Consider the following 12,490-nt stretch of genomic DNA (forward strand, 5'->3'; position numbering starts at 1 on the left):
CAAACTGTATGGTGGCATTTAATTAATACAGTGAGGCAGTTTTAGCTTTTCTTAATGTTGTAAAAATATGTTTTGATGTTTGGTGTCTTTCCTTGTTAAGAAAGTATTTTTCTATGATCATCACTAGTGAAACAGATTAGAGGGAAGCCTGTCGGTGAGTGCATCTGTTGAACGCTCCTATTAATGTGAAACTTATCTACACAAACTGAATAATTGATCAATCCTTCTGCTGTGTGTGTGTTTGTTATCAGCCATGCAGCACTGCCGTCCTGTTGCTCCGAGGCCAGCGGGCCAGCCCTGAGGGGGGGAACACCGCTGCTCCGGCTCAGTCGGCTGGGAGGGCTGAGGATGCAGCAAGGGAGCTGAGGAGGAGACTCCCGAGCCACACAGCCTGACACACACACATCCATCCAGAGCTGCTGCAGCGCACAGCCCTCCATCAGGGTAAGACGCTGGGCTGGTAGAGAGCAGGATGTGGTACAGGACTGCGAAGGAAAAGCATTCTGGTCACAGCCTGATGTGTTTTCCCGTAACAGTTGTCATGCTTGGACGGTAGACGCGGGGAGTTAGACAGGCGGGCAGCAAAGAGCTCGGCAACAGCTTACAGGTTGTGGTGCTGTGTGTGTGTGTGTGTGTGTGTGTGTGTGTGTGTGTGTGTGTGGGCGTTTGGTGCAGCAGTAGCACTATTAATGGCTATGATCTGTAAGAGCAAACGCATAGCAGCAGCGGTAGTGGAATTCAGCTGCTGGAGCCAGTGTTAAAGTAAGAGCTGGTGTTTCTCCCTGCTCTGTGTGTGTGTGTGTGTGTGTGTGTGTGTGTGTGTGTGTGCGTGGGAGGTAGCTAGAGAGTCTTGAGGCTGATATGGAATCATGGGTGATGATTTACAGCCGAGATGCTAGCATTTGCATCTTCTGTGGGGTTCGACGCATGCGTCCAAGCACACACACGTTTTGGTTTCTGCTTCGTCTTGCAGTCTTTCGTGGCTGTCAGAGATGCAACAAGCTCCGTCTGCTGCAATGGGCATCTTCTGTCACCTTAAACAGTGTTAATAATGTTCACTTGCTGTGCTATTAGACATCAGTAATGGACTGAAAAAGCAGTCATTTTTTTCTGTGAGTTCAGAGAAGTTTAGTTTTATGTTCACACGTACAGCGGTGTTTCCCACAGGCTGAATTTACTTGTGTTGGTGGGCGACGCGGCGTGTGACAGCGTGGCTTTGTGATAGGCGCGTTCAGTAATAAACTAACCCCAGTCCAACTAACTTCACAAGTTAAAATACGATGTGTAACGTTAACATTAACACATTAAATACGACGCGGCATTCTTGTTTTAGGCATCCAATACTAGGTAAGGGGGAAAAATGCCATGTCATTTATTTTGAAACATTCAACAGGAGCTCATCGGCCATAATTCGTACTGTAACAGTTAATGCACTCAAATACTGGCATATTGTCAATTAAAAAAATAATAATAACACAAATATCAGTAATGCTCCATCCAGGACTCTGACCTGTTGAGGTCTTGTGCTGGTTTATACAACCTGCTCACTGAAGGCACACTGTGGCGGGGCTCCACTACTTTGACCAGATGGTTCAATTCTGTTTTCTCTGCGCACATCTGCAGCGATAAACGCTCCTGTAGCATTAGTTATTACTTTGGTCCGAGTCTGCAGTGAGAGGCTGTGGGGAGGAGGACTCGCCTTCCAGTCTGGTTTTGTCTCGTTCCGCTAATGGACACGTTCAGGTGATGCCGTCGCAAAGGTCAAGTTTGAAGTGCGTCCACAGACAGACGCAGTTTGACACTATTCTTTGCCCATTTTCGCTGTAACTAAGCTGCTACAGCTTGTCTGTGTGCGTTATGACATGACAATTGCGCGTCTTTCATCTACCTGGGCCGGTCGTCCAGGTAGAGCCCATGTATGGGAAACACTGCGCACAGTATGTCTGTTTATTAACCCAGATAAACTGCAGTATCTTTGGTGGTTGACTTTGTGTTTTTGATGAACGGCTCCAGTAACAGTCACGTCCTCTGTGTGTGTGTTTGTGTGTGTGTGTGTGTGTGTGTGTGTTGTCTCTCAGGGGGACTCTCTAGTTGGCCTGGACCATGAGCAATGAGTCTACCGTCTGGAACATCCTACCAGAAAACTCCACAGTAAGTCTGCCTTTCGCCACTGGCTTATTCTCAAACTTCCTGTGTGCGTGTGTGTGTGTGTGTGTGTGTGTGTGTGTGTTGCGTCCAGCTCACCACCAGAGCCATACTCTCCCTCATATTCTCTTCTGGCCGATTGACTGGCTAATAGAGAACATCCTGACCTGGACCTGAAATAATTAAATCTGTGATCTAATCTCAGCTTTAATTTCCCCTCGCAGAGAAATTACCATGTGACGTCAGAGTCTCGCGCTCATTAACACGTGCTGCTCGGTCTCCCTCATAGAGTTCAGCAGCATAACGCTCCACATATAAGATCATCCTCCTGATATGTCCAAAGTCTGTTATCTTTACATAAGATGAGTGGTTGTCATGTCACTCTGATACTCCATAAAAGGCCTGCTGTTGTTCTCTACTCTCCCACTCATGTTGCCATCTCTCATTTTATTTAAACCATCTCAATCCCTCTTCTGTAGCCCACACTGAACAAGAAGTTTACTGGGGAAACACATTTTTGAAAGTAAAACTGGACAAATAAGCAAATTAAACATATTGTCTGATGGGAACATTTAAAAAAAAAAAAAAAAAAAAAAGAAGGAAATATATATATATATATATAAAATAGGCAATTTAATAATGAACCGATGTAACAAAATGAATTTCACAGTATTTATACATGAAAAATACATTTATTACAAACATAAATCCTGCTAAATAAACTAATAAAATAATTAGCCAATTAGCTATCTAATAATTAGAAGTTAAAATACATTATATATAATTACTCACGTATTATTTCTGAATTGATTTGACTATCTTATTTATTTGGTCATTCACTGATTTATTTCCTAATAAATCAAGTTTGGTTTTCTAAGTAAAATGTCATTGTCTTACATAGCTAATAGCTATAGTCCTAGTTAACAGCTAGCTGCGAGTCTTGAACTGCTGAGGGAATAATTGTAGAGATCAATGAAGAGGGAGAGATTTCAAGATGTCTCATCTGTTGAAGAATGTTCATGCTCACAAAACTTGAGTGTTGCTGTCTAAAGCAGTGGACATACGGTGTTACAGAGTCTATACCAGTGCTCCTCGTGTGGTTAATCCACTCAGCTGCAGTCTTCCCCTGTGAGAGCTTTCCCATAGCTAAGGTACACTGTAGACAGGTTAATAGCCCTGGCATTTATTGATTAATTGTACTGTTGCATTTATAGATTCACTTTATGCAGACCAACCAACCAGTGGGGCTTAATCAATCTTTTAAGCTGCATGGTGTTTCTGCGAAGGTTAAACAGCTGCACAGTAGCTAGCTAGCTAATAATTTATCATTGCCCCTCCTCTGTGTTTCTCAGGAGATCCCATTCGAGGCTGAGGAGCAGCAAGATGGCTATGTGCTCCTCCTGGTGATCCTCTTCATCTTCCTGGTAGGAACGTTGATCATCGTCTCTGTCCTCCTCATCGCCTACCGTCGCTGCTGTCGAGGAGGGAAATTCTGTGCCAGGTGCGATGCCAAAAATCTGCATTACATTTAGCATTTTAGTGCACCATCATGCAGACAGAGCGACTTATGAAGAGTTTAGCAGTACAAGCTCAAACTCCAGAACACTGTGAGGAACCAGCAATAAGGACCCATATTAGGGGTGGACTTAATAAAAGAAGCAGCTGCACAATTTAATAACATGAGCGCTGTAATAAATTACTTTATGGAGCCTATGATGTTCAGTTTTTGTTGACACAGACTGGTGTTCATTCAGCAGGTGGTTTTGAGGCTACAGAATGTGCTGTTGTTGTATTGCTTTTCATTATAATATATTGTTCCCTGGTGTCCCTGTCATTTAATCCCAAAAGTTCCCTCAAACTTGAATCAACAGCACTCCTCCACAGGTTCAACAGAAACTGAAGATTCTTTGCTTCACAAAGGCAGTTTAGTCTGCAGGTCCAGGTGCACAGGTGGTGTTTTTACTGTGTTGCATGAAAGCACACATGCGCACACACAGGAGTACACACTGTTTGTTGACAGACAGAGACTACTCTCTTCCTGAGCTCACATACAACTACTATTTAGAGAATGGCTGGTGCTTATGTTGAACGTGTATACTTACATAATATGTAAAGCTCATTGCAATTGCATATGAAGCTAATTACTTTCAGTGGAATCGTCCAGTTTGCTCCAACCGGTGAATCCCAAACCTATCTTCAGTGCGATTCCATTAACAGATGTGATTCATCCATGTTTATTCAGCAGTGACATGACTATCCTCGAGACGCTTTGCCCCTCTCTACAGCAGCACGCACCATCAAGTACACTTGAATATATGAGAGCGCACCAGCTAGATGCAGATATACAGAGAGCACAGAGGCTGAGCCGTGAAAAGGAGAGGCTTGCCGGGGGAGAGCAGAGGAGAATCGGGCAGACTGGTACAAATGATGAGCGTAATGAGATTTCATAGCAGCCATCGGCTGTGATTAATCTCGCGTCTCAACCTTGCCCCGTGTGTACTCAAACTCACACATACACACAGTATGGGGAAGTGGGAGCCACAGAGGAAATGAAAGACAATAAGAAGCACAGATCTGGGACGGAGAAATCCCTCAAGTCACTTCACACATCCACATACACCGATAGCTCTGCACAAAGAAATCAGATGGTGAGAAATGACTCGGAAGAGCTTTCAGTTTCTTTTTTTCTGCCTCATGAAGTAAATTCTGGGATTTAAGAAGCGTGTATGGAGGATCAGCTGCAATTAAAGATGTTAAAACGTAAAGATTTAAAGACAAAATATGCCAAAACAATAATGACAGCATGCCCTTTATTGGGTATTTCCTCTGTGCCCTTAAAGATGAGTGGAAACGTGCAATCCAATAAAGCACCATGCTTTATCTGTTCAAGAGGTCCCTTGGCCCTGAAGGTTATCAAGTTACTGGCAATGATTTAGGCCCTCATTGATTATACAGCCAGGCAGGCAGCCATTTAGACAAACGTTCAGTCCTATGGTCTTGTCCATATAGCTGCATATTTAGACCGTTGATGCTGTATGTGTATTTAAACTCATGCTGGACAGAACGGTCAAATAGTAGCCCAGCTGATCATAAAGCCTTACACTGTGGTCACCCGTGTGGCTGCCCACATCAGTAGGATTCAACAGATGAAAGACAGGCTTCAGGGGCAATCATGTCACGGCATTGATCCGAATGTTTCTGTGTGCCCCAGGGCCAGCGATGACCCCGAGAAAACCACCACCACCTACATGGAGGAGTCTCAGCCCACCCATGGTAAGAGAAAAATGGACAACGAGGAAGCAATGTAGGGAGGGAGGGATAGGGGAACAGATAAAGAGGCAAGTCAGTGAGAGAGGGAGGAGTAATGGAGACAGGCAGGCTGGGAGATGGAGGGATCGGATTGATGGAAGCAGGGATATTTTTATCGCATCAGCACAAATGTGTAATGTCTATTCCATTAAAATATTGTGATCTCGACCCAATTAGTTTAAGTAGCCGTGCCATTCCTGGAACACATTTTGACATTTTGGGACTGGTGAATGCACTCTGTCTCCAATGAAAATGATTGATTAAAAGGCAGCATCAGTTTGGCACCAAACTGCTTTTGGAAGGTTTTTTGTTCAGTTTTTTCAGTCAGCAGTTTGGCATATTACCATGCTCATCCTCCGCAAAGGTGTCAGAACATCAGATGCTTCACGGCAGTTACACAGTCAGTGTAAATATAAGGTACAGCAGTTTGACAGAGATTTTCTTGAGCTATAGTAATCCAATAATATAGTAGATGAAACATACGTGGACCAAACTGCACCTACAATCTTTTTTTTTACAGCCATGCTAGAAGGCCTGTGAGACTGTGCTTAGGCACAGCGGTGCTTTGAGCTAAATGCTAACGTCAGCGTGCTAATATGCTCACAGTGGAAATGCCAACATGCTGATGTTTACCATGTTCACCATCTTAGTTTAGCTTGGCACTAAACGCAAAGTACCGTTTTGTGAGTATCTGCTGAAAAACAAAGTATCGGAAAAATGATTTTTTTTTTTACCAATCTATCGAGATGTTTCACTGAATGAATGAAAGTTTTGACCTGCTGGTGACGCTTGACGAAGAATCAGGAGATCATCACAGTCAGGAGGCTTCATCCTCTGGGGACCATGAATGTTGTTGAGCCTAGCTGCTAGCCACACTGCTAGCATGGCTAAAAACTCTGATCACATTTACTTTAAATAAATCACAATAAAACTAAAAACTAAACTCTATCTTTATTTGCCATCACCTCTCCCTCTTCCTTCCCTCATCTATCTACGTATCTGTCTGCCTCCTCTGTCTCTTTCCTCTCGTGTCTCTGGTAGAAATCACCATCAGGGTGGATGAGTCAGACTGCCTGTCAATGGGCAGCTCTCACGACCAAGAGACGGAGCGCTTCCTCTCCACGGGCACCACAGGTCGTCGTGTCTCGTTCAACGAGGCTGCGCTCTTCGATCATGGAAAGAAGACCCAGGAGAAGGGCCGCAGGTCAGAAAGCCAACACATTTGCAAATGTCTATGCCTTCGATTCAGTGTTCAACCTGCATTAATGTCCATAAACTCCAGCTTTAGCGCTTTCTGAGATCAAAGGATGTACACATTTTACTGTGTCCATCTCACTTCTATGTTAGTATAGAGTTAAGAATTAATTCAGAATGCATTTTGTATGCTGTGGACACAAAGAGCTCTCACCCTTTCTCATTATTTCCCTGCCCTACTTTTCTCTTAAAGCCTTGAGCTTGATATGCAAATTCTTCAAAAGGAATTTATTCTGTGGTGCTAAATGCAGAGTAGCTCTGATGGGTTTGAAGTCAGCTATTTCCCCATGGCTGTTGCAAGCTTCTGCAAGCATAAGCTTCATGATTTATAATTCATCAAGAGTGTATGCAACCTATGTCTCATCTTTCTGGGGATTTATATATTTTTCTTTAACTCTGTGTGGTTCACCCCAGGTACACTCTGACCGAGGGCGATTTCCACCACCTGAAGAACGCCCGGCTCACGCACCTCCACATCCCTCCCCCGGCCCTCAAGATAGTCACTATCCACGAGTGTGAATCGGCCGAGAACAGCATCACCATGACAACGCGCCCTGTCACTAAGTCAGCACTTTCCATCTTCCAGGTGACAGACCTTTAACCTGCTATTAGTCCTGATGCATCATTAGACCTGACCGGGGCCAATTAGAACATCAATCACTTGAGTCAGGGCAAGAAAATGTATCGACCTAATGTACCCAAACACATGAATCGGGGACCTCTCTGCCTGCTCATTTCAACAGGCTGTGCACATCGATTTCCTTTTAGGTGAGGCTGTTCAATCACTGGTGCTGGGCTGACAGCTGGAGAAGGAATCTGGACTTGACTTTTATTCATAGATGTTACCTAAACATGAAAACAAACATTGGAAGTGGAGCTACTGTACTTGATTCTGAACAACTGGATTAATCAACAGAGCTTCGCAGAAAACATGTTCAATGATAGATTCAAAAGGCATGAAAGTGTAATTTTTTTGTGTGTGCTTCCTTGCAGCCGATGCTGTGCCCCCTACCACAAACAGCGTTGACCAGCCTGAGTGTCAATCCCAGCTGTGCCCTCCCAGGAGATGCTCTCAACTCTGTGGTGGACGCCAGCTTCAGTGAGAACACTATTGCTCTCAGCACTAAAGAGCAAAGCCCTGTAAGTTACCTCCAACTACTGTAAAATATACACATCAAGTGATCAAGAAATTCCTATGTTTGGCATGTCACACTGTTTTTCTTGCTGAAAAGCCACACATAAAAACAAAAAACAAATTCAGATATCTCACAAGTACAGAGTGTGGATACAAATCACCTACAAAGTCTCAAGTTTGTTGAGTTAATTATTTGCAGAGTGATGAAGTTTCTTAAGATAGTCACTCAGTACGCTAACCAGCTATTCAAGCAGCCAGTCAACCAGTGAGTCATCCATACAGACATTAGAGGGTCATGGAGCCTGAGGGAGGACCAACAAGAGTAATGGTTGATGGGTAAACAAGGAAGCCTGTGTGGGACATCACTGTCACAGGGGATTATACACACACCGCTAGTCTTGGTAGGTTTTCTTTCTGAACACGTCTCTCTGTCCATTCAGATCGAGATGATGAGAGCGGGGCCCCGAGGCAGAGGCAGCAGTGTCAGTGTTGGAGAAGGGGCCGCGGTGGGGAGCGCTACCCCTCCTGCAGGCGGTGGTGCAGGGAGCCAGGGGCCCGTTCTGCAGTTCTTCACTAAACTGCGGCGCCATGCTAGTCTGGAGGGGGCCAGTCCCTACTTCAAGATCAAGAAATGGAAGCTGGACAGCAGCCAGAGAGCCTCGAGTCTGGACACCAGAGGTAATGGATCCTTGATGGTGTAAAGTATATTTCTAGTTATATTATTTTAAGAAGTTATCTGTGCCAATGCAGTGGGGAAGTGCAACATTTCTTTCTTTGTAAAAACCGTAACGGAAAAGATAAAGTTTCACTGTTCAGTTTCTTTCTTCATTTGTGTGTTAAGTATTTTTGGCAGTATTCTCTTGTGGTAAACAGACAGTAGATAAGCAGGGGGCTCCAGCAACCAACTGTGAGATGCCTTTTGCCTGCTAAGAGTCGGATATACACACGGACGCACACACGTACAGGACAGATGGCTCAGTGACGTAAAGTTTGGTCGTTCCAAGTCAATTTGAGCCCCTGAGTAAATCCCCGCTGCCGACCCCCCCCCACCCTATATACACACACTTCCCCAAGCTCAGTCCTTCCATCATACCAAGGGACCAAAAAAAAGATCACAAAATCCCCTCAGAAACCTCAACAGTGGATGGAAGCTTTCTACTGAATTAACTCACTCCTGCCTGCTGTTGCACAACTTGTACAACTTACTGCTCTTTCCCCCGTGTTTGGTGTGAGCCAGGCTCTCCGAAGAGGAGACAGTTCCAGCGCCAGCGAGCCGCCAGCGAGAGCATGGACCAGGGCGACAACGACGCGCACCGCATAGACCTCATCCAGTACATTGCCCGCACCCAGGACATCACCTACTGTCCCACCCAGCCCACCACGCGCCTCCTCTCACCTCCCTCCACACCACCCCCCTCCCTTGGCAGGTATCTTTAATTCCCTTGCCATTCATCCTGTTCACTGCTTTGCTGCCTCGCACTCATGTCTTTACTGTAGCTAGAAAACATGTGGTAATGATATACAGCAGGATACGGCTCTAAGTCCCAGTTCTTCACCACAACATAAAAGTGTGCTTTTATAAACTGTGTGAAATACCACTGCAATTGTTTCAACATGCCAGATGTGCAGGGACACATGACAATCAAATGGCAAATGTCAGTGTCAAGAAACTTGAACTGTAAGTCATTGAAAAAATATAGAAAACAATGTTTAAAAACTCTCCTCTTGTGCTTTTTAGACTAAGTGTGTTGCTATGACATGTAATTGAATTAAAACACACCATGCTGTGTAACTGTAAATACTATCTGACCACAGTCTGATTTGTAATGAGATCCCTGGAAACAAGAGCTCTTTCAAAGCCAATTTCATGATTTGGAGCCAGATGTAGGGGATTCCCAGAGTGCACTTTTTTTAGGAGAGTGGAGCGGAGAATCGGGACGCAGGGTTTATATCTGGCATAGGAAACCATTCCACCGCTGACATGGTCTGATAATGTCATGATGTCTGCTAAAGAGCAAGGGTCACCACGATGTTGTTATTTTAAGTTTGCAATTGCAGCAATGCAGATTTTGCCCAATATTAGGTTATGCAACAAAAACAACCAATCTCCCTAAATATTTTCTTACATAACCGTTTATTTTCCTTCGCTGAAATTAGATTAAACAGTATTTCCTGTGTATGCTTGCAGATGTTTATTGTTGAAAATTAAAGGAATTTCCTGGAAGCTGCTGTGAATTCCGAAATGCGATGATCCTCGTGCTCATTTACAGTATATTGCTCCAGGTGTCACTCATGTTTCAGACAGTATGGATTCTTTAAATCTGCTGTCCCGGGATGGAAGCAGGGGCTTTCTGGGAATTTTCGAGCACACATGGCATCAGTATTCAGCTAAGTTCAGTTTAAGGACATGCAACAGCCGCCATTGCAAGTCATGAAAATCATTCTGTGCACTGTGAACGCAGCCATGTCTGAGATGAATGTGTTATTTAGGTAAATGCTCTGACACTGACACTTGTTTTGCGTGTCTGTGTGTTTCTCCCCTTCCTTCTCTCCGTATTTCTTTCACATTATCTCATCTCTCCACACCTGTGTGCACACTACAGGGTAGAGGTAGAGGTGATGGTGGAGCCCAGCTGCAGCCATGTAGGACCAGGGGTGATTGGCCTATCCCCTGATCCCCAAGACGAAGCGCTGTCACTGGCAAAAAGGGAAGGTGCAGACTCTTCAGAACCCCTAGATCCCCAGGACCCCCAGTCACTTTACAAAGACATCTGGACCCTACGTGCGTCACTGGAACAGTACGCTGCCTCTGACCAGAGCAGCAACAATGACAGGAACTCCGTCTGCAGTGATGGTGACAGTGCGTGTTCGCTGGGCGGACGCACGGGAGCAGAAAGAGGAGGACTCCCCAGCTACCCGTCCCAAGATTTAGGGGATGAGGCAGAGGGTGGAGAGGATGACAAGGACATTTTGATGTATGTGGATGAGAGGTTGGGGGTGAAGGAGGGAAAAAAGAGGAAACAGGAAAGCACAGAATCCGAGCGAGGGGGCAGTGACGGAGAAACAGGAACTCGTAAATTGTTGCAGATGGACAGCGGGTATGCGTCGATAGAGGCTCCATCTCGTGGTCCAGAAGACCTGCGACTGTTTGGGAGCTTCAGCAGCAGCCCTAAGGACAGAACAGCCCACGAGAAAAGGCACCACTTTACCAACGCAGGGCGAACTGGCACCATCGGTGAGAGCTTTGAGTCTCACCTCTTTGAAGAGGAGCCGGAGGACGAGTTGTTGTTGGGTGCCAGTGGAGGAGTTTCCATAGAAACAGGTGCTGGTTCACTGAGCTGGTTCCCATATGGTCAGATGCTCACACCTCGAGAGGCTGCACAGCCTTCACCTCAGCCGCCAACCCTGCACCGGCGAGACTACAGCATAGATGAGAAGACGGACGCCCTCTTCCATGAATTTCTCCGCCATGACCCTCAGTTTGACCAACAGGAGTCGCCGCTAAGGAAGCACCGGTCCCGGATCCACCTCCGCAAGCAGTGGCAGCGCCACAAGCAGTGGAGCGACCCTGGTGTCAGACACTTCCAGTCCTCTTTTGACAGACAGCGGACTCCACTACGGAGGGGTGACAGTGTGAACTACCCACTGGACACAAGCTACCACAGCACGCTCCCCTCCATCGTCAGTGGTCCTGACGAGGAGACCAGCGACGGGACCGGCAGCACTCCTGAAACTCCAAAAGTAGAGCCCACGACGACTGAGAATGTGAGAAAGGACAGGTCGCAGGGTGTCACAGTCAGAGACACTGAGGACCACACCTCCTCTCCTCTACCACCTCCTCATCCCTCCGTCTCAGAGATACATGGAGGGCTGGGTGAGCACCATGAACCTCAGGAGGACAGCAAACAATCCGGACTCCCTCCTGAGCCCCCGGACGAGCGCTCGCCCCCTCAGCTGCCCAACTCCTCAGGCTACGGCCCGCAGACCATCACAGCAGAGCTCACAGACAAACTGACTGCTAACCTGGATGAGAGGCTGTACATGGGCCTTCGCAGGACCAAGGACACGGCCCCCGAGTGTGTGACGGTGATGGCCACACACGCTTCTCCGGACCACAGCCCAGTGTAGCAGGGCTCCAGTCGTCCTCCTCGTCAACCTCACTCCTGCTGAAACACTCTTTTCTTTCTGTTTGATCTGTCTTGCCTCAGTTTAAATGTCTCACTGTATACAGCTTGAATGGTGTGATCCAGACCCATAAACACACAATGGAAATTATGCTTTATATCAATCGGCTTATATCAACAGTTGATCCACTAGAAATGCAGCCAGTCTCTCTCCATGCCTGTTAACATTACAACCTGTTCATTGTTGCCATTTTACATTCATTTTAGAAGAAAGATACAATTCAAAATAATAGATGAACAGAGCTAACATATCAAAAATTATATGGTTTTAGTAATAATTGTTTCCGTGTGTCTCTGTCCGTCTTTACTGCTGTCATTCCCGTCTCTGTTCTCCAGTATGAATAAGTGAAGGGCCGGTGTGGCCTCCACACTCATTGATCCACTGTGAAACCAGGTGCTATTAGACAAGTAGAAAGTTAAAGATCTGGAGGCAACAGCTAGTCCCATGATCATGCATTAGAGG

At 45.8% G+C, this 12,490-nt stretch overlaps 1 protein-coding gene across 1 annotated transcript; it reads left to right on the forward strand.

Moving 5' to 3' along the window:
* The first annotated feature begins 2,103 nt into the window (after nt 1-2,103).
* cbarpb (CACN subunit beta associated regulatory protein b) lies at nt 2,104-11,971 on the forward strand. Its single transcript, XM_070909545.1, has 9 exons — nt 2,104-2,151; nt 3,498-3,646; nt 5,357-5,418; nt 6,496-6,658; nt 7,123-7,294; nt 7,702-7,848; nt 8,284-8,521; nt 9,081-9,270; nt 10,447-11,971. Exons 1-9 carry the CDS (start codon nt 2,104-2,106, stop codon nt 11,969-11,971), a joined length of 2,694 nt encoding a protein of 897 aa, XP_070765646.1.
* Nucleotides 11,972-12,490: the final 519 nt, after the last annotated feature.

This window comes from Enoplosus armatus, chromosome 7 (genome assembly GCF_043641665.1).
Source record: "Enoplosus armatus isolate fEnoArm2 chromosome 7, fEnoArm2.hap1, whole genome shotgun sequence".
Taxonomy (NCBI): domain Eukaryota; kingdom Metazoa; phylum Chordata; class Actinopteri; order Centrarchiformes; family Enoplosidae; genus Enoplosus; species Enoplosus armatus.

Excerpts from the sequence above, each read along its gene's own strand:
- cbarpb (XM_070909545.1), top strand. The coding sequence starts at position 2,104 with ATGAGCAATGAGTCTACCGTCTGGAACATCCTACCAGAAAACTCCACA. Across the intron at positions 2,152-3,497 it reads TCCTACCAGAAAACTCCACA|GAGATCCCATTCGAGGCTGA; the intron begins GTAAGTCTGCCT and ends TGTGTTTCTCAG. Across the intron at positions 7,849-8,283 it reads GCACTAAAGAGCAAAGCCCT|ATCGAGATGATGAGAGCGGG; the intron begins GTAAGTTACCTC and ends CTGTCCATTCAG.